Source organism: Artemia franciscana, chromosome 13, assembly GCF_032884065.1.
Source record: "Artemia franciscana chromosome 13, ASM3288406v1, whole genome shotgun sequence".
Lineage (NCBI taxonomy): Eukaryota > Metazoa > Arthropoda > Branchiopoda > Anostraca > Artemiidae > Artemia > Artemia franciscana.
In genome coordinates this window covers 12,434,617-12,457,589 of record NC_088875.1, presented here as the reverse complement: position 1 = coordinate 12,457,589, position 22,973 = coordinate 12,434,617, and the positions used below count along the sequence as shown (strand labels likewise).

The 22,973-nt window shown below is 35.6% G+C and overlaps 1 protein-coding gene across 3 annotated transcripts in view; it reads right to left on the bottom strand.

Moving 5' to 3' along the window:
- Positions 1–517: 517 nt before the first annotated feature.
- LOC136034531 (tRNA N(3)-methylcytidine methyltransferase METTL2-like) overlaps positions 518–22,973 on the bottom strand; it is a 40,763-nt gene continuing 18,307 nt past the window's right edge. For all 3 annotated transcript variants that reach the window (XM_065715761.1, XM_065715759.1, XM_065715760.1), the window contains exons 4-7: positions 19,058–19,321; positions 7,491–7,604; positions 2,172–2,344; positions 518–724 (exon numbers count right to left, since the gene is read on the bottom strand). In XM_065715761.1, the coding sequence (XP_065571833.1) occupies positions 570–724; positions 2,172–2,344; positions 7,491–7,604; positions 19,058–19,321 (706 nt within the window). In that variant the 3' untranslated portion in view covers positions 518–569. The remainder of the gene's footprint in view (positions 725–2,171; positions 2,345–7,490; positions 7,605–19,057; positions 19,322–22,973) is intronic.

Below are 22,973 nucleotides of genomic sequence, written 5' to 3'. Positions count from 1 at the left end.
AATTGTTTTGGGGAGGAGGGGGGTTAATAAAAAAGGAGCAAAAACGAGTGGTTCTGCGACAAATTATTATTAATTGGGAGCTTGAGGAGGCAATAATTATTGATTTAAATTCACAAAATGACGAGACACCAGGGTACAAGAAATGAAAAGGACAACATTATCAACTCTAAAAAGACAAAACACTAAAATCCCGCTAGGCCTTGTGCGGCTATCTTCAATGACTGTAGATTTAAATATAAAAAATATAAGATATATCCTAAAAAAGTGCTCAGTCTAATTTTTTCGGAAGTTGATTTAAAAATCTCCTACCTTGCTTTAAGCAATGGTAGGGGAAGGGGGGAAAAGCCGACATTAACCCCTGGTGCTGAAAACCCTAGCTACACCTGTGGTTGTTAGTAGCCACTTTTCGCTAGTTAACAAATCTGTTTCTGCGAGCTAACAAAAAAATGTCAATGACAATTGGGACAGAGAAAACAGGCCCATTCGAAATTGCTCATGATGCAAAAACTGCAAAAAGTCATTTCTTTAATTTTATTTTATTAATAAAATTACCAAATAGCCTTAAAAAATCATTCTTCAGTTTCATCTGTCTTTTTTCTGTATTTGCACTGCATCCAAACTCTGTACATTGTAAGCTGTCGTCCCCGATTCACTAACAGTCTTTTGTCTTCAATATTTTGCTCTTCTACGAAACCAGCCTTCGTGAACAGAGACCGCAACTCATCTAAAAAATAATCAACTTGTAAAACGAATAAGATAAGATTCACTCACAATTAAATAAATACAAAATTAATATACGGTTCTAATCCCCCCTTAAGAGGCGTGTGTATTCTCCCTCAATTACTCGCCCTGTAAAGGAGGGGGTATAAAAATGAGTCATTTATACATAAATTCAAATAGAAAGCAAGAAAAGGAAAAGAGGATTAAAGAGATTATAACATCATTCAGCAAAGAAAAAATTTAAAAAAATAAAAAACTTAAATAAATAAAAAATCAACTCAAATTAATCCTTCGCAAGAAATAGATTCAGCGAGAAGCCAAGAGGATATATAAATTTAGCGTTAATCATGTTTTTAATCCGACATTTTTTACTATACATCTATAGTTTTCAATACTGACTAAAAAAAAAAAACAAAACCTGATAGTTCACTATGACACCGTGCGACACAATTTGCCCCAAAAGGATTGATAGACCTTCCCGCCAATTTCAAATTGACAATAGCATTCTAGAAGAAGCAACTTGATATTTTATTTAGCAAAACTTTTTGAAAAGAAAACATTCTTACGAAACAGAAATAATCTTTTCTTTGATTTGTTTCAAAATCATGAAGTTTATAGTGCAGTACCACATTTCGTCAATGTTGCCACGTTGAACCCCAAAAATAAATAACTAAAACTAATTGCATAAATTTAACGATGTCTTTTGTCGTAAAGAATTCAACAGTTAAAATCTGTTGAATGCCAAAAACAATTAAATCTTCTAAAGGATGCAACAGCTTCTCAAGCTGTTTGATGCCATTGGTTTTTGGCTATTTTTTTTTATGGTTTTTACTGACTTTTTGTTTTCACTTTGACGACTGCTTCTACCTAAACTAAATATTTGCATGTTAAGGTATTTCATTATGAGCTGAATTCCATACTTTTCCTAGCTTTTTAACATATACACGGTTGTGTAAGTTTCCACTTGAAGATTTCCGAAAATTAGATTCTCTTGTAGCTGTCGTTGGTACTTGAAGATACACACAATTCATGGCCGTACTACGGATTTTTTCGGAGGGGGTTGTTTTCTTGGGGTGGAGGAGGGGGGAGGTTTTGCAAAATTAACTTAGGAACTTCAAAAATTGGTTTACATACATTTTAAAGAGTCGAACGAAAACATTTTTGGGGATGGTTATTAAAAAAATACGTTTTAAATTTTTGTTATGGCTTGTTGTGGATTGCTGTTTACTAGGTTAAATCTATTTCCGAAACCAAGATGAAGTAAATATAGCCCTGCGAATTCAGTGAGCAGATAAAGACCCACAAGAAGAATCTTTCTATTAAAAAAATAAAAATACATTGTTTAAAAAAAAGGACGTGATATACGGCGTCCTGTTTGGGCAGAGAATATGATACTTAAGAAAAACCATGCACATTAACTTTAATATTTTATGCGGAAATCTTAATATTACCTTGAGTGAAAAAATATACCCTAGTGCCATCTCCTCGAACATAAAAGTTCTCTCCAAGACATCGGTTTTTCTTAAAGCGTAATTGAGCCATGTCAAATCGACCATAATCTCTAAATAATATTCTACCACCAGGTTTTAAATAGGAAGACAGTTGATTGATACAATTTTGCATCCTGAAAAAGAAAATTAGTTACTTATTCAACATTTTATAACTTTATATAAGTGGCTCAAGTGCCATTTTGATTACCTGAATAAAACAAAGAACTGAGACAACTGACCACATTCCAATTCATCATGTGGACTAATTCATATTGATCCCCTTTTCATCATTATCATCACTAGTTACCACATAATTATAATTGATTATTGTCACAAGAGACGAATTTTAGATTAATTATGAAATTTTAAATATTTTTTTTTTGAATAAATATTTTCCTTTCACTATTTGCCGTAAAACAGACCTAATGCTCTAAATTTAAAATTGCACACTTTACATAATAAGGTTGACTAAATGGCAGCTAAAGCTGGAGGGTGATGAAGGTTCACATATCATTGAAATCACAGCCTTGCTAAAAAGCCTCGACGGATTATCCTACAAGTTTATATTCAACAGGAAACGTAGCATAGCAAATCACTTTTCATCGTCTAGACAAACGAAGACTAGGTACATTTGTAAAAAGCTGATATTACCCTCCCAGATTAATACGAGAAATGTTCTGCCCTTTCCGCAACCCTTCATTCTAAGGGACGGATATGTCAAAGTCCTATAAGTACGCCTATATATTTACATTCATAAACAGAAAATGTTTTTCAGAAGCTTCAAAAAGGCATTACATCTACGAGCTACTCACAGATCCGTCTACAGATCCGTCTATATATTTACATTCATAAACAGAAAATGTTTTTCAGAAGCTTCAAAAAGGCATTACATCTACGAGCTACTCACAGATCCGTCTATATATTTAGATACGTCTATATATTTACATTCATAAACAGAAAATGTTTTTCAGACGCTTCAAAAAGGCATTACATCTACGAGCTAAGTCAGGGCATCAGTGAAAACCATTTGCCAAAGAAGTATGCTTGTGTTCTGAGCCTGGATCAGATGATTCATCTTTATATTGTTTTGAGACATGCAGAGATTGAGCTTAGTAGATACATTCTTCCTTTTTTCTGCATTTTCATGCCTAGATATTCGATTGTTTACATCATTTAATTTCCTATTCTAACAGATAATTATTTCTATTTGTCTTTGGCGATTTCAGAGGAATTTAGTGAAAAGTGCATTTGTAACAATTCTTGAAAATTAACTGATGTAAATTTGAACTTAACAAGGCAAGCAAAATTAAGTTAGCTACAGCTTTACCTAAATTTATTAAGATTAATTAATAAAAAACAAAACTACAACCATTATGATACCACTAGGTGGCTACGCTTATTTCATCCACGGAGCCTAGTTTAGCACAAGGGAAGATAGGGCTAAAATCCTCGTAAAAAAACTATGGTAAAAAAAATGGCTTTGTTCATGTTTTCGCTTTAGACTATGGTTGTTCAAATCCAAAGACTTGCTGGTAATCCGGTTTCGCATCTTTCCGAGTAGGATTGATTGACCTAATTGATAAGTTCCCAATAATAAAAATCCAATCGTGAAAAAATAATAGAAATAATACTATAATAAAAGGCTTTTACTAATCGAAGTTGTTGATGAGGCATGGCCCTGAAACACGGGCACTTCAAAAGATTCATAGAACTTGTTAAGTTTTTTCCGAAGGAATCGTCTTAAGATAGTCTTGGGCACACGTTTGACTGACCGCATATCCAACAATAAGCTATAACTGGATGAATAAGATCTGCTAAATTTCTTCTATGAGCTTTACAAAAAATGGGGTTCATCCCACGTTCTAGGCCCACAATGGGCTATAATGGGAAGAGTTAGATCTGTTAAATTTCTTCTATAAACTTTACAAAAATGTGGCTCATCCCACTTTCTAGGGCTATAATGGGATGAGTAAGATCTGTTAAATTTCTTCTATAAACTTTACAAAAATGTGGCTCATCCCACTTTCTAGGGCTATAACGGGATGAGTAAGATCTGTTAAATTTCTTCTATAAACTTTACAAAAATGTGGCTCATACCATTTTCTAGGGCTATAACTGGATGAGTAAGATCTGCTAAATTTCTTCTATAAACTTTAGAAAAAATGGGGTTTATCCCACTTTCTAGGTCTATGATGGGCTATAACAGGATGAGTAAGGTCTGTTAAATTTCTCCTATAAGCATTACAAAATGGGGTTTATCCCAATTTTAGGCCTATAATGGGCTATAGTGGTATTAGCAAGTTTTGTTGAATTTCTTCTATAAACTTTACAAAAGATTGGGTTCATTCCACTTTTAAGCCTATAATGGACTATATCAGCATGAGTGAGATCTGAAATTTCTTACAGAGGGATTGTCTAAGAATAGTCTCAGGTACTTGTTTGACTGAACGTATATCAAACAATAAACTTAAAAAAAAAATGAAATTTATCTCACCGTTTAGGGATATAATATAAAGAAGGTTAAGATGAATAGGCCACGTTTCAAACAGCTCGTGGCAACAAACTGAAAGTAAGGATCGACCCGGCTAAATAGTAACCAAAACTCTTAAAAAAGGTTTTTAACAAAAGATACACCAAAAGAATCAGATTTTAATGCTGACGCTAAATAAATAAGTTTCATCAAGTTTAGTCATACCCATCAAAAGTTACGAGCCTGAGACAATTTCCCTTATTTTCAGAAAAAGGGGAAAACATTCCCTAAAAGTCATAGAATCTTAATGAAAATCACACCATCAGATTCAGCGTATCAGAGAACCCTGCTGTATAGGTTTCAAGCTCCTATTTGCAAAAATGTGGACTTTTGTATTTTTTGATAGAAGAGAGATCACGGATGTATGTTTATTTGTTTTTTTTTCCAAGGGGTGATTGTATCGACCAAGTGGTCCTAGAATATCGTGGGAGGGCTCATTATCTGTTTTTTTTTCCCAGGATTGATTGCATCGACCCAATAGTCTTAGAATTTCAAGAAAGGGCTCATTCGAACGGAAATTAAAAGTTCTAGTACCCTTTCTCAGTGAGCAAAAAAATTGAAGGGGAACTAGGCTCCCCCCCACACTCATTTTTTTCGCAGTCATCAGATCAAAATTTTGATATAGCCATTTTGTTCAGCATAATCAAAATATCTAAAAACTATGTCTTTGAGGACAACTTAATCCCCCACAGTCCGCAGGGGAAGGGCTGCAAGTTATGAACTTTACCCATTGTTTACACATAGTATTGGTTATTGGTAAGTATACAGACGTTTTCAGGGAGGATTTTTTCTGGTGGGAGGGTTGGGGGATTTGGTTTACGTGGGAGGATGTTTCCATGGAGGAATTTTTAATGGATGAAGAGAATTTCCATGAAAGGGGCGCTGGATTTCCCAGTATCAGAAATAAAACAAAAACAATTTTTTTTTTCAACTGAAAGTAAGGAGTAACATTAAAACTTAAAACGAACAGAAATTATTACGCATACGAGGGGATTCGTCCCCTCATCAATACCTCACACTTTACACTAAAGTATTTGTAGTAATTCCAAAAGAGCTATTTATTCTAATTAAACGGCCTTTGTGATTTAGGGTTCATTCTTATAGAACTAGATCAAAATTTGAAATTTAGCGTAAAGAGCGAGGTATTGACGAGGGGGCAAACCCCTTGATATTACGTATACTGGAAAGTTCACCTCCTCGTCAATACCTTGCTCGATACGCTAAAGTTTGAATTTTTTTTAAGTAATTGCCGATATAAGCAATTAATTCTTGTTTTATTTTCCGGCCAATCTTAGCACTTGTTTACCTTAAGCAGCTTCATAACTATGATTTTTATGTGATAATAAACCAAAGATATTGTATGTCTTCGGCTTGTGGTTGTTATTAAATAAAAAAAAAAGTTTTTTCCAACTGAAAGTAAGCAATAACATTAAAACTTAAAACGAATATAAATTATTACCTATATTTTTTAAAGATCGTTTCTTTCATTCATTTCAATCATTTGAGAATCGGTCAACTTGTGACTTCTATTTTCATAAAAATAGTTTTGACCTCTTTGGCGGTTCTTTCGCTATGCCTTACAAAATTAGTTCCGCAAATATCGCTAAATTAAGTTACGTGGAAGAATCTTTACAAATTTCTCGAGAAGGAAGGGAGTTTTCTATGGAGGGGGAGCTGGATTTTCCTGCATTATTTAAAAAACGATCAGCAATTAAATAAAAAACAAGTATTTTCAACTGAAAGTAAGAAGCAACATTAAAACTTGAAACGAACAGAAAATATTACGTATATGAGGGGGGTTGCCTCTCCTCAATAGCTCGCTCTTACGCTAAAGTTTCTTTTTTAACTTTTAAAAGAGGTTATTATTCTAATTAAACAGCCTTTGTGATTCCAGAATCATTCTTAAACAACTGGAACAAAAATCCAACTTAGGTTATTATGAGGATAATATATTTTAAGAAAAGTAAAAGTAACATACAAATTTCGTTTAAATTATTCATGCACGGTGAGCCAAATTCAAAAACTGCATTAATTCACAAACATTAAGAAACTAAATAAAAAAAAAAACAGTTTTTTAACTGACAGTAAGGAGCAACGTTAAAACTTGAAATGAACATAAACTATTCCGTATATGAAACGTTTATTCGCTTTCATATACGGAATAACTTTTGTTCAATTTAAATCGGGGAAACGACTATTTCTAATTTAATCTGGTCCGGTCCCTGATACGCCTGCCAAATTTCATCGTCCTAGCTTATCTGGAAGTGAACTAGCAAAATCAGGACAGACAGACCGACAGAATTTGCGATCGCTATATGTCACTTGATTAATACCAAGTGCCATAAAAACTTGTTTTTTTTTTTTAATTTAATTACGGATAAAGACGACTGATTTTCAAAGGTTGTGCATTTTGGCTATTCATCTGGGCAAAATGAAAAACAAGTTGTCCCTGAATTGGATGGAAAAAGATCACAAGAAGGGATTAAAAGGAAACCGAGACTTTATGAGAGGAGGGAGTGAGTCTTTAAAAAGACTGCGGTGGAAGAGGAGTGTTCGGAGGTGTATTGGCCTCAGGTGACTAAACTGTGCAGTTATTAGTAGTAGTAGGTGCAGTGTAAGAGTATTTTCTATATAAAAAGAAAACTCAATCCTTCATAACAGATTGTATTAATATGTGCCTCAATATGCATGTTAATATTTTTTACTACGCTAATAAGAAACTAAAGAATAAAATAAAGAGGAAATCTTACTTGACAGGCTCCAGAGCTGATAATACAAAAATCATCAGAATTACATCCAAGCTTCTTTTGGGAAACGGAAAATTTAATTCAGAGGCACTAATGTCAGCTTGAAACGCTAAACACCTAAGAAAAGTAAATGAATCAAGAGGCATTAGCTATAAAAAAAGATAACGGATACGGCATTAGACTTTTACAGTCCCTACCGGCGGTGCTGATCTCCGTTTCTTGGCCCTTCAACCAGGAAGTGCAATGGGGGTTGGGGGCCAACCATCCTGTGCTTTCGCACAGCTATGTAATCATATTATTTAAGAAGCAGTGTCAGGATATTTCTGAGCCTTTCAGAGAGCAAGCTTAAAATGTGCATAAAACGAACAAAACAAATTAAAAAGAATATGCATTCTTTGTTTTAATCTGAGTAAGCCAACTGAATTTCAGATACAATACCCAAGTTTTTTTTTCATAGCCTCAAGTATTGAGAATGTTAGAAAGCGTATCCCGGTTCCAACCTAGTAAAGAACCCATGGCCTTTAGTAAATTCAATTTAAAGAACAGGTCTTTAAAGAAACTATCTAGTGACCTATCAATCGCATAGAACCCTAATTGAAAATAATGGTTTTCATTTTGTTTGAACTGAGCAACGATTTGTAATTATGAAAATAAATTTTTAAGAATTACGAAAAAGAGCCAGAAACACATCAAAAATGAAGTCAGATTGAAATAAAAATGTATCAAGCTTATTGGCTTGGATTGGCTCAGTGGAGGATAGCTGCTTGTCATTTTCCTTTTTAGTCTGTGGTGGTTTTGTTCTGAGTGAAAATAGTGTTTCAGGCGAGGCAGATAGAACAATGGGGGATTTATCCCGCCAAGCTGAGTAGGGCAAAATTATCGTCAATCGTGAAAATTCGCTTGTATTAACTTTTTCTTTTCTGAGTGACAGCTCGTCTCTTGCTTTACAGAATGTTTAAGGTTGCAGCATCACCGATATCAAACTTTTAGGAATATATTTCACAGATGACCTGCAGTGGGAAAAACAGACACAGGAGATGATAAAAGGGGCAAACCTGGGTATCCTATTTTTAAAACTCCTTGCTCGTCATGATGTCTAAGCCCCCACCTAATGCGTATTGTCCTTACGTTTATCCAACCACTGGTAGAACATGCGTGTCCCTTTTGGCATTACGGCCAGATTTTGGACCAGAAAGACCGCCTGGAAAAGATCCAATACCAAGCTCTTCTGATAGTCTCTAAATCCTCCATCCCTTATTACTCCCTTTTAAAGCAATTTTCCCATACAACTCTTTCGGCATGCCGTGATGAATTGTGTTTCGAATTTGCTGTCGGTATTTTGCCAAATCCGCGACTTCATGTCCTCCCTAACATATAACGGCTGTGTATATTCAGTTGCAACTTTCAGGGCTTGTTGAACTAACCAAAAGACACCAAGTATATCCAGATTGCCAAAAGGACGCATCTGCAATATCAGGCAAGTCAAAACACTAAGCGTATGCAGATTGTCAAAAACGGCATAGGTGCAATGTTCCAGAAACAACTAAGAGCATTAAGCTGAAACTTACAAGGAAAGTTGAGGATGATGTTGAAATAAATCAGAAGACGCCATGTGCATCTAGGTTATCAAAGGATATTTTATATGACACTATCTGCATCAATATTTTCCCAACGAGGGATCTGCAATATTGCAGAAACAGCTAAAGGTAATAATTTGAAACTTTCAAGACGAGTTGAACTAAAACAAATGACACGATTGCATCTAGGTTATCAAACTGGCATATCTATGATGTCTCAGGAAAGGTTAAAGCAATTAATTTTAAAATTTCAGGGCATGCTGAGCGGATATAAAACTAAATCAAAGCCACTATGCGTATCCAGATTGTCAAAAGGTTATCTGTGCAATATTTCAGAAATAGCTACGGATATTACGTTGGAACTTTCAAAGGCACATTGTTAGGGATGTTAAACTAAATCAAAAGACAATATGTACATGCCGATTCTCAAATGAACGTTTCAGCCATAAATAGCTTAAAATAAAAATTGTCTTCCGCAAAGCGCCAATGCCGTTCTGGTCAATCAAAGGTTTGGAAGGCTTTAGCCTTCTTCCTACTTTTTGTAAGTTTTGCTTATTTTTGGATTAGGTGTTGGGTCCCTTCCTCTTTGCACTAAAGTCTTGAAGTTTCCCTCAAAATACTCCTCGTTCAAATTTATCGCCCCATCGATTTGAGCAGCCTTCCTAAAAGAATTGTAACGAAAAACCAAACTCTAGCGTAAAGAGCGAGAGTTGAGGCAACTCCCTAATTTACTTTTATAAGGAGTACACTACTTAAGTTTTATTGAAAAAAAAAATGCTTACTCAAGTAATGTACATAAAATGATGTACCTAATTTACAACCCTTTGGCTTACTATAGTTCCCTTTCAATAAATAAAACGGTCAAAAGATAGTTACAATCAAATACAATTCAATCAAACAGTTCGTGGTAACGAACTGCAGTAAGGAGCGACCCGGCTCAAAAGTAACCGAAACTCTAAAAAACGGAATTTTGATACCAATAGTTACATCAAAAGAATCGCATTTTAATGCTGATTTTACATATATAAGATTCATCAAGTTTAGTCTTACCCATCAAAAGTTACGAGCCTGAAAAAATTCACCAAATCTGGTCGGTATTTAAAACAAGAGCTCTAAAGCAAAAGACCGTTCTAAATGTTAAATTTCATTAAGATCTGATTTACCCGTTCGTAAGTTACAAATACCTCATTTTTTCTAATTTTTCCGTGTTAACCCCCCCCCCCCCTCCACCTCCACCAAAGAGAGCGGATCCGGTCTTAAGTTAAAAATACCTAAATTTTTCTAATTTTTCAAAATTCACATCCCCCCCCCCAGGTCCCCCAGAGAGAACGGGTCCGTTCCAGTTATGTCAATCAAGTATCTATAACTTGTGCTTATTCTTCCGTCAAGTTTCATCCCGATCTTTCCACTCTAAGCGTTTTCCAAGATTTCCAGTTTCCAATATTTCTGTTTCCCCCCTTCAACCCCCTATGTCCCCGGATCAGATTCGAATTGAAAATGGAGCATCTGAGACATAAGATCTTTCTATATATCTAGTTTAATTAAGATCCGATCACCAATCCGTAAGATAAAGATACCTCAATTTTCACGTTATCCAAGAATTCCGGTTTTCCCCTCCAACTCCCCCCAACGTCACCAAATCTGGTCGGTATTTAAAACAAGATCTCCAAAGCACAAGACCGTTCGAAATGTTAAATTTCATCAAGATCTGATTACCCGTTCACAAGTTACAAATACCTCTTTTTTTCTAATTTTTCTGTGTTACCCCCCCCCCCCTCCACCTCCACCAAAGAGAGCGGATCCGGTTATGTCAGTCACGTACCTTGGACTTGTGCTTATTCTTCCCACCACGTTTCATCCTGATCTCTCCGCTTTAAGTGTTTTCCAAGATTTCCGGTCCCCCTCCCAATGACACTGGATCCGGTCGGGATTTAAAATGAGAGATCTGAGAAATGAGGTCCTTTTAAATATGAAATTTCATTAAGGTCCGATCACTCCTTCGTAAGTTATAAATACCTCATTATTTCTAGTTTTTCAGAATTAACACCCAGCTCCCCCAAAAAGAGTGGATCCGTTCCAGTTATACTAATCTCGTGTCTAGGACTTGTGCTTATTTTCTCCACCAAGTTCTATTCTGATCCCTCCACTCTAAGGGTTTTCCAACATTTTAGGTTCCCCCCCGACTCCCCCAATCACCAGATCCGGTCGGAATTTAAAATAAGAGCTTTGAGACACGATATCCTTCCAAACATCAAATTTCATTATACGATCACTCCTTCGTAAGTTAAAAATACCTGATTTTTCTAATTCCACTCCCTCCACTGGAGATCCCTCCACTCTAAGTGTTTTTCAAGTTCTAGGTTTCCCCCTCCCAAATCCCCCCCCCCCAATGTTACCAGATCCGGTCGGGTTTAAAATAAGAGCTCTGAGCCACGATATCCTTCTAAATATCAAATTTCATTGAGATCCGATCGCTCGTTCGTAAGTTAAAAATACCTCATTTTTTCTTATTTTTCAGAAATAACCCCCCCCCCCCCAACTACCCCAAAGAGAGCGGATCCGTTCCGTTTATGTCGATCATGTATCTAGGACTTGTGTTTATTTTTCCCACCAAGTTTCATCCCGATCCCTCCACTCTAAGTGTTTTCCAAGTTTTAGGTTTCCCCCTCCCAACTCCCCCCCAATGTTACCAGATCCGGCCGGGTTTAAAATAAGAGCTCTGAGCCACGATATCCTTCTAAATATCAAATTTCATTGAGATCCGATCACTCGTTCGTAAGTTAAAAATACCTCATTTTTTTATTTTTCAGAAATAACCCCCCCCCCCCCCCCCCCAGCTCCCCCAAAGAGAGCGGATCCGTTCCGGTTATGTCTATCACGTATCTAGGGCTTGTGCTTATTTTTCCCACCAAGTTTCATCCCGATCCCTCCACTCTAAGCGTTTTCCAAGATTTTAGGTCCCCCCCAGCTCCTCCCAATGTCACCAGATCCGGTCAGGATTTCAAATAATAGCTCTGAGACACGATATCCTTCCAAACATCAAATTTCATTAAGATCCGATCACCTGTTCGTAAGTTAAAAATACCTCATTTTTTCTAATTTTTCCGATTTAACCGTCCCCGACCCCCCCTCAGATGGTAGAATCGGTGAAACGACTATTTCTAATTTAATCTGGTCTGGTTCCTGATACGCCTGCCAAATTTCATCGTCTTAGCTTACCTTGAAGTGCCTAAAGAAGCAAAACCGGGACAGACAGACAGACAGACCGACAGAATTTCCTTTAGATATTCCGTTTCCTCTTATTAGAGCCTTCGGTGACTTCTAGTCTAAGCCCTTATCTGTCCATTTTAACGCAATTACTAAGTCTGGGCAAATTCCAACAATTTGGAAACAGGATTTCATTACCCCTTTGAAAAGGAAAAGTGGAAAGCCTGGCTTTGAAGGCGTTCGACCTATTACTCTTACTCCTATTTTTTCAAAATTGTATGAAGGATTCCTTGCAGATTTACTACAGGAAAAAATCCTACCTCTTACTGACCTGAAGCAATACGGAAACCTTAAATCAACTTCTACTTCCCACTACCTCGTTTCTCTTATTGACCACATCTGGAAAATCCTCGAAAAGCCTAATTCCTGGCTTAAACTTAATTTCCATTGACCTTCAGAAAGCCTTTGACCTTGTTAACCATAATATTTTAATTGAGAAACTAGAAAGCGAGTTCAATATCGATCCCTTACAGGTAAAATTGGTTGCCTCCTTTTTAACAAATAGATCGCAGGTGGTTAAATACCAGAACCATTACTCAAATCCTCTCACTATCTACAATGGCATACCCCAAGGAACTCTCCTAGGCCCCCTCCTATTTTCAGTAATGATTAAAAGCCTCGCGAAGGAAGTTCCTGACCTATGGAAATTTGTTGATGACCTAACGATTGTTGAAAGTTGCTTCAGAAATTTAATAAGCAACCATATGAGTATCCTCAATGAAATTGGAAGTGGGGCTTTGGACCTAGATATGACAGTAAACCCATCTAAGTCCGATAATGCCGATTTGTTTCCTCAAATCCTCGCCGTTTTCTTAATCCTATCCCTCCTGAAATTTATGCGTCCTCGGTTAAATTACTTAGAGTCACAATTTCTTCAAATTTTAAGTGGGATATCCACGTTAAAGATATCATCCATAAAGCTAATGCGTCTATCGCCCTCCTTAAGCTCCTAAATAAATATAGCGTCCCTCCATCTCACTCCTTAAGGTTGTACACGTCTTTTGTCCGCCCGCATCTTGAATATTGCCTGTCCAGTTTGGCACCTTGGCATCTCCCGTGAAGAATCAGACAAAATTGAGTCAATCCAAAAAAGAGCCTTGCGAATAATTTTCAAAGAAGGCAAGGTGCCTTACTCTCTGTTCCTAAAAAAAGCTAGTTTGGAAACCCTTGAGCGAAGGAGGTCATCGTTGTGCCTCCGTTTCTCAAAAATATGCAATAACGAACCCTCGGACGGCAAGTATTTTCCCGGAGTGTCACTCACCATCCAGATTACGACAGCCTCGAGCTGTTTCTGAGCCTATCCCAGTTTTACCCCCCCCCCCATTCGCTGCGTTACTTCCAGATATGAAAAAACCTTTGTCCCCTTCATCACAGAAAAAATAAATAAAATAGCCAACTAGTTTCTCCCCCTTTTCTTTGTTTTTTTTTCATATGAGGTGCTTTGGGTCGTAGCACTAATTTGCTTGCCCCCCCCCCCCCCGCTGTTTTGTTTTAGTTTCCCTTTTAATTCATATGTGTTTTTCGTGTATGTTATGCTTCGTTCTTTTTTGTCTGAGTTTTTTTTTTACTTTTTTGAGTGCCCCTTTTAATTTGTAGATATATATCTTTATTTCTTGTTCTTTTCTGTATTACTTGATTTTTTTGTCCCCTTCCCTTTTTTTCTGACTTGTATTTGTTCAAGTTTAGTTTGACTGATTTTTTTTTACTCATAATTTGATTATTCATTGTTATTAGTGTTTTTTTTTTGCTTTGTTTGCTTTGTTAGTCGACTCCGAAGTCTTAATTCGGCCCTTTGAGGGCTTGTGATAGTGATCTTTTAGAAATAAATATCTTATCTCCTATCTTATCTTACAGACAGACAGACCGACCGACCAACAGAATTTGCGATCGATATATGTTACTTGGTAGATACCAAGTTCCATAAAAACAATGAAAAAGTAAGGAGCAGCATTAAAATTAAAATGAACAGAAATTATTACGCATATGAGGAGGTTCATCTCCTCCTAAATACCTCGCTCTTTACCCTAAAGTTTTTTTAGTAATTGCAACTATTTATTCTACGGCCTTTGTGATTCATTGGTCATTCTTAAAGCATTGGGACAAAATTTAACATTTAGTGTAAAGAGCGAGGTATTGAAGAGGAGGCGAACCCCCTCATATACGTAGAATATTGAAGTTCGTTACGTAAGTTAATTCGTAAGTTACGTAGGCCTATAGATATTACTAATAAAACCGTTAGAAAAAAATAAAAGTTCTAGTAGCCTTTTTAAGTAGCCAAAGAATTGGAGGGCAACTAGGCCTCCTCCCCCACCCTTTAAAAAAGTCAATATGCAAATTGTGTTTTAATATTCATCTGTGGAAAGCCAAAATCAAAACATGCATTAATTTAAAAACGTTCATAAATTAAATAAAAAAAAACAAGTTTTTTCGACTAAAACTTAAAACGAACAGAAATTACTCCGTATATGAAAAAGGTTGTTCCTTCCTCAACGCCCCGCTCTTTACGCTAAAGTTTTTCTATTATTTTAAAAAGCAGAGTTTTGAGAAAGAGTTAAACTTTAGCATAAAGAGCGGGGCGTTGAGGAAGGATTTAATAGAAAAAACGCATATGAAATTTCTACCATAAGACATATAATAAGTTCCTTAATAGTCATTTTGACGAGATCCCTTCTAAAAAAAAAAAAAAAAAATACAGAAAAAAAGTATACAGAAAAAAAAAGATAGAAACGTCAGTGCTACCTGCGCAAAAATGCTATTACCCTTGTTTATCATGGTGTGTGTGTGTGGGGGGGGGGGGGGGGGTTCTAAATCTCCAGTGACGAGTTTTCAACAATGTTGATTTCAATAAATTTATTTATATAATAAGTTTAAGGCTAACATCTCTACAGCCTAGTTCAGATTTATGTTTCATACTTTTCCATTATTTGGATGTCAAATCCCACCTTATACTCCGTCAATACGGTCTGACTTTAAACCTCTGATAGCTTGTAACATAATTTGGAACAATCTCCCAGAGTCTCCACGGGGCTGCCACTCCTCTGGTATCTTCAAAAAGTATGTTAGAAATTTTCTTGCTAACAATTTTTTTCCTGATTCTCTGATGAGTTGATATCTCCTGATGGGGTCTGCAGTTTATTTGTGCGGGTGGAGTCATGTATTACTCCTTTGCCCTTTGGATTTTTTTGTCTTTTTTTTTTTTTTGGGGGGGGGGTATTTTTTGGATTGGTGATATGAGTTTATTGTTTAAAAATAATCACTGTGACCAGATTTGTCTCCGGTTGAAATTCCTTTATCTTAAACTTTAATTGAAACATCTTCTCGGCCTCAAATCTTAACGAAATTACCACAGAAAAGAAACAATGCACACGAAGAATCAATAAAACTACTTTTTTTCTAAAATATCCTGTCCTTGATAAACTCCCGTGGGTCCCCCACCCAATATAAAATTAAATCTAACTGATCTTCCGTTCAATATTCCCTCACAATTTCAGTAGGGTCTTTTATACCGTTAATTTATACCCTTACCCGCATCTGAAAAAAATAGCGAATACGTCTTTTTGACAACCTGGATACACAAACATTTTCGATTTAGTTGAATTTTCGATTCAACGCTGCCAGGAATTTTTAATTTAGCACTTTGGCAGATCCTAAAATGTTGCATATACCTCGTTTTTGACAACCTGGTTGGGTATAGTTTCTTTAGACTTAATTACACATCTTCTTCAACATTCCTAAAAGTTTAAACTTAATACAATACATTTTCAACTTAATGCCCTCCATATATGCCAATTTGACAGCCATGATGCACTTAGCGTCTTTTGATTTAGTTCAACATGCTCTAAAATTTCCCTGAAAGGTTTTAACTTAACACGCTTAGCCACTCCTAAGGTATTGTCGTTATGCCATTTTTACACCTTTGATAAACATGGTATTTTTTTTTATTTAATTTAAATCTCCACCCCACATTCCGCAAAAAATTCAACTTAATACCCTTAGCCGTTCTGAGATATTGCAAATACGCTTTTTTGACAACCTTGATGCACAAAGTGTATTTTGATTTTGTTCAACGTCCTCCTCACAATTTCTTGAAAGTTTCAGCTTAATACACTTGGAATTTTCTAAGATATTTCACATCTGCCCTCTTCACCGCTTTCAATGAGAACCTCTTCCAATGTCCCCACAACATCTTCTGATAGTTTGAACTTCGTTTCTTTTGTTATTTTTAGTTGCCTCCACGTATTGCAGTATGATTATGAAAAGCGACATATAGCTTTATAGTATCAACCAGGTTTGGAAGTTTATACTGTCAGTTTTGAGCTCTTTCTTGAGATATATCATTTAAAAAGTTTCGACGGGTTAACAACATTGCAAGGAGACAGCGATTTTACCAGCAACTGGATAGTAGCGCCCACTTTTTCCTTTTTTGAATTCCCGGTTGCTGGTATTTTCTAATAGTGCAAATAATCTAAAATTAAATTCTCGTTGTGGGGGACAATGACTTCAATGATAAAGTCTCTAGCTTTCAAAACATGAGTAAACAAGATAAACAGACTCCTTCCCTGAGAAAAAATTAAAAACATTTTCTAATGACAAACCGTACAACATAAGTCAATTGAAAAATAAATTAGGATTAAAGAAAACCTACTTAAGCATGATAAAACGTCCAAAGCTAACTCACTGCGTAAACATATTAAAAAAGAAATACGTGTACCAGCTTCTTCCAATTATAAGTACGCAAGAATTTGCTTTCAACTAAGCCAAAACAATGGTATAATAGAATGAAAAGAATACCATAACAAAAACTAAATATTTATTTTTGTCTTCAAGAAGAGCGCTTAGATTCAGCCAATGATCTGAACAAAGCCTTCCTCCCCCTCAATTTAGACAGTCCTTATAATTTAAACTCTCGGTTTTCAATCAAATAGCAGAAAACTTTGAATGTTGTTGCATTAAATTGATGTTGAGCTGTGCTGTGGCAGTATTAAAGCATCATTGACAGGCACAACAACCGTAAATGTTAAAAATAAATAGCTTTCATACAAAGGGTTGCGCAACGTCTATCACAGGCAGGGTTGCCACCGGTGAAAAAATTTCGCTAGATTTTAGTGATTTTTTGGTTGTTTCAGTGATTTTCGTCAATATACTAGTTATTTATGTCCTGATTTAGTTATTTTTTAGGCAATATAAAAATCACTATAAACATTGATAAATCGCTAGGGGTGGCAACCCTGATCACAGGCTACACAACCCGCAATATTGATGATCATAGTTGCCATAGTATAATGGTAATGAGACATTCCTGGAGACATTGATGATTATGACATCTTATATTTGGGTCCAACATGGGCCAATTTCACAAGGGCAAGGACTAGACAAAAGTAATCTGTTCACACGAACCTGTGTTTTCAAACGAAAGTATTGATTTTCGTTGTCAAGATTCAGCCAATGATCTGAACAAAGCCTTCCTCCCCCTCACTTTAGACACTCCTTATAATTTGAACTCCCGGTTTTCAACCAGATAGCAGGAAAGTTTGAATGTTGTTGTACTAAATTGATGTTGGGCTGTGCTGTGGTAGTATTAAAGCATCATTGACATGCACAACAACTATAAATGGTAAAAATAAGTGGCTTTTACACAAAGAGACGCGCACAGTCTATCACAGGAAGAGTTGCCACCGGGGAAAGAATTCACTAGATTTTAGTTAGTTTTTGGTTGATTTAGTGATTTTCTTCAATATACTAGTTATTTATGTGCTGATTTAGTTATTTTTAGGAAATATAAAAATCACTATAAACAGTGATAAATCACTAAGGGTGGCAACCCTGATCACAGGCTGTACAACCCGCAATATTGATGATTATAGTTGCCATAGTATAATGGTAAATGAGACATTCCTGGAGACATTGATGATTATGACAGCTTAAATTTGGGTCCAACATGGGCCAATTTCACAAGGGCGAGGGCTAGACAAAAGTAATCTGTTCACACGAACCTGTGTTTTCAAACGAAAGTATTGATTTTCGTTTTCAAGATTCATCCAATGATCTAAACAAAGCCTTCCTGCCCCTCACTTTAGACACTGCTTATAATTTGAACTCTCGGTTTTCAACCAAATAGCAGGAAAGTTTGAATGTTGTTGTACTAAATTGATGTTGAGCTGTGCTGTGGTAGTATTAAAGCATCATTGACATGCACAACAAACATAAATGGCAAAAATAAGTGGCTTTTATACAAAGAGACGCGCACAGTATACAACAGGAAGGGTTGCCACCGGGGAAGAAATTCACTAGATTTTAGCGAGTTTTGGGTTGATTTAGTGATTTTCTTCAATACTGATTTTCGCCTTCAAGATTCAGCCAATGATCTGAACAAAGCCTTCCTCTCCCTTACTTTGGACACTCCTTATGATTTGAACTCACTCAAGCTCCCTTAGTTTCGCCCTTAGACGCGGAGACAAGAATTAAGAACATAAAAAGTGTAGCACTTGTCTGCTTGATATTCCAATTGAACTAATTAAAGTCTTTACTGACAGTCTTTCAAATCCCTCGTCCTTACTTTTTAACGAAATTACATCTACTGGTAAATTTCAAATTTTTTCAAACACAAACATTTCAAATTGTTGGTAATTCTTGAAAAAATCTTCAAATAAGTTGGGTGTTTACCCCACTCTAATCTGTAATCTTCAAGTGTAAATCTGAACAAAACTGGAAAAAAGAGGATCTCACCTTTCCTGATCATATTCCTTATGTTCTTTTACAAGATTCACAGCAACGTCTGAAAAATCACAAGCATACACAAATGTACTGGTATTTTTCAATGAATCTAAAAGAGGAAATACAGTGTTGCCGACGCCGCAGCCAACTTCAAATATGCGAAAATCTGATTCTGAGCCAGGATATAATTGCGCCTTGTCATTGGTTAGGTTTCCTGGAGAAGATGACCTCAATTCAGGAAATTCAGTGAACAGCCAGTGCCTATCCTTGAAAAACCTACAGGAGATAGGAGTTTAAACCTTATTAGTTAAATTAATTAATAACGACATTAATAGCGATGAACTACTAACAGCAGTATCAATGAACATGCAATCTTTATTTACATGCAATTTTTTAAATTTACAGCAAAACGAAAAGGTAGAAAAAGAATACGATTTTTTTCTTTCTGAAAGAATTGTTTGTCAGGTTTTCAAGATACAAAAAAAGAAAAAAAATCTTGAATCAAAACCAAGCATCTTGTAAGTCAGAATAAGTCAGCTGTGTTGCCATATACACTCTGTTCACGGCTAGTTTACTCGATTTCTCAGTCCGACTTGCCCTAATTGATCATAATAGCTTAAGTTTTAAGTTTTTCGCATGACTTGAAGGATACCACTCCATGGTCTTGTTGTACAGTCTGACCATTTGACCGTCACGCGAATATTTATGGTTTCACATTTCGGGTACCGAAATCAAGCACAACTACGATATTACTTCAAATCACACGTGGATTTAATTAAGTTTCTTTTTCTGAAAATTTTGCATTGGGCGCTAAATTATAAAACGGAAAAATGCTAATCCTGGTAATAGACAATACCAAAACGGTAATCCCTTTTACCTTTGTTTTGCCTTAGCAGCGTCATTGGGATTTTTTTTTTTGTACCATAATATACTTTCTTGCGTAATTGACATTCCGTGTGCAGAATGTGCATGCGCTTGGCTATTTTGACAGCCAATGAGAATCTAGAGAATGATGATTGGCTATTCAATTGGGCTTTATCTTCAAACACATGCATCTCAGTATCCTGGCACCAAGCATATTCTGCCCAAAAAGACATGCAATATGTTATGAGTGTAGCCATCTAAGGCGTTTGGCAAAAACTGACTTACCAATAAATTCGTGTTTTGTTCGCGTTAAGGAAGAGGAAAATAAGCATATAGCTAAAAGTGGTCTTGGGTTATTAAGTAGGTAGACCAGCAGTGAAAAAAACGAGCTGCTCATCTCTTGTTCACCAAGAGATCGAAACACTAACATCACGGGGAAAACGACTATTTTTCTAGGTCAATGTTGGTATTTCCTGAACAATTGTTTTGGGTCATGAAACTATTGTTAATAGATGCATTTTGACTTTTTGAACATCTTTTCTCTCTTGCAAAACTACCGCAAACTCACCGTTATGGAGTTATTCCGGCCCAAATATTCTTGTATTTACACATATAGAATTGCAATCATTTCCGTTTTCGTTGATCGGATATTTGAAATCTCGAATCTCTAATAGTTTAGAAACAAATTTGGGCTATATATTTGCACATTATGGGGGTGGGGGTAAAGCATAGCATATACATCAAAATTCTACTACATCGTCTTTAGAGCAAAATACCAAACCTGAAGATTTCACGTCGGCCCTCTCGGAACATATCTTTAATTTTCCAAATCATTTTATTTTGTTTGAAAATGTTTCTTTGATTTCTAGGGACCAGGGTTTGAGGCAAATTTTCAGGGAAATAATCGAAATTAAAAAGATTCTCTTCAAGAATATTTCCATAAACAGAGATACAGGTGAATTTGGATTAAACTCAATTTATGATAATTTACTGGGGTCAAATAAAATAAATATCACCTCACCTAAGAGCTATGACCTCTGTCCACGTAATATGTCAGATAATTCTAATGAACTGGAACCGAAAAGGTCAAAGAGATTAGCCTCCGCTGTTGCATTGAAAAAAAATAAGAGTAATAAACTATATGTAATTAGTTTATTAGGTATATATTTTGTTTATTTTTATTCATGTCTTTTAGTTTTACTGCTGATGATGAACACTGTATATGTGTTCGAAATATCCAGTTAAATAATTTTATATCTATTCACTGTAAATAAAAAGGTATCATCCCTATTTTGAACTGTTTTACTTTCGTCATGGAAAGGCAGTGTGGTTTTCGAAGTTATCTACGTCGAGTATATGGGGATAATGTGACCAAGGAGGTGTCTAAATATATTAACACCCATAAGAGACAAGCAAATGTTATAAATCAACAAGATTTTCTTCATCAATGTAAGAAAAAAAGGATTTTGCCACCTTCAATAAAATTCAATCTACATTTAGGCACTTTTAAAGGAAAAAAGTTCGAACGAGGTCTGCAATTCAAGACTTTAAATCATCTGATTAAAGATAAAAGGAGAAAAAGAGCTTTATTAGTGAAAGATAAACTTTTCCTGGAAAATATGATATCAAAAAAGGTGAGTGCAAGTGATTTTTGTTTTATTCAACAAACAGCAAGAAATCATTTCAATCATGACTTTCACCTTTCCAGAGAAAGATTACTTAAAAAGTTTTCAAAATTATCTGAAAATAAAGCCGTAATACCTCCGTCAACTCTTGGACCAGGTGTAATTAATTTTTCATCAAGGACCTTAACGTTACAAGAAAAGTCCGTATTAGAAAAAGGTCCAAAATTTTGTTTTAAAACTAATAAAGTCCCAGTAGAAGAAATTATCTCTTCAATAGAAACATCTTTACATAGAAACCCCATCCTAATCAAAGATGTTAGCCTAGTAAGAGCTTCTACAGTTAAAACCCTGTCAGAGTTTGCTTTAAAACCAGAAATCCCTAACAATTCTATCAAAGACATAAAGATTCTTAATAATTTAAGAAGGGATGAATCTATTATTATTACAAAAGCAGACAAGGGTAACACTTTAGTGGTAATGGACACCAAGGACTACGATTCAAAATTAAACGCTTTACTGAAACATGAAAAACGTACAAAAAACTTTCTTTTGACCCGACGGACTCATACACAAAGAAGTTTAAGAACGAGTTAAAGAGTTTGAAGGAAGAAGGGAAGATTACACCTCAACTTTTCGACAAATTCTTACCAAGAGGTTCTTTGTGCCCTAAATTATATGGACTTCCAAAGATACATAAGCCAAATCTGCCATTACGACCAATTGTTGCGAGTAACAAGTCACCAACAAGTGCTCTGAGTAAGTGGCTAGTGTCATTATGTAAACCACTCATGTCTACACAAATTTCTTACATTAAGAATTCGTCAGAACTAGTGAAAAATTAAAAGAAGTTGAGATTTCTTCAAATTCTATAATTTCAAGTTTCGACATAGTGTCAATGTATACGAGTATTGATGTAAAACCCGCAGAAATTCTTCTTGAGAGAAAGATACTAAGAAATTTGGACTTAATTAGTGGTGAAACAGTTTTGGAAGTCGGTGTAATTATGAATTTAGTTAGGTTGTGCAACATGTTCTCTTATTTTTTTTCAATTCAGAGGGGGTTTTTCGAACAAGTAAATGGTTTACCCATGGGGGCCCCTTTAAGACCTTTATTAGCAAATTGTTTTGTAGAAAACATTGAAACAATAGCGTTAGATTCATACTTTTTAAAACATAAATTTTGGGGGAGATATATGGATGACATAATTTCAGTATGGAATTATGGGGTGGAGGAATTATAAAGTTTTTTAGAACATCTTAATTTTTGGGGAGGGGATTTAAAATTTACAATAGAATTAGAAGAGGATAATAAACTTCCTTTTCTGGATGTCCTTCTTTTAAAAAATGAAAATAGTCTGGATTTTAAGATTTACAGAAAACCTACTAACAATAACAGATTTTTGTCGTTTTTCTCCGGTCATGCTCGCCAAGTAAAAATTG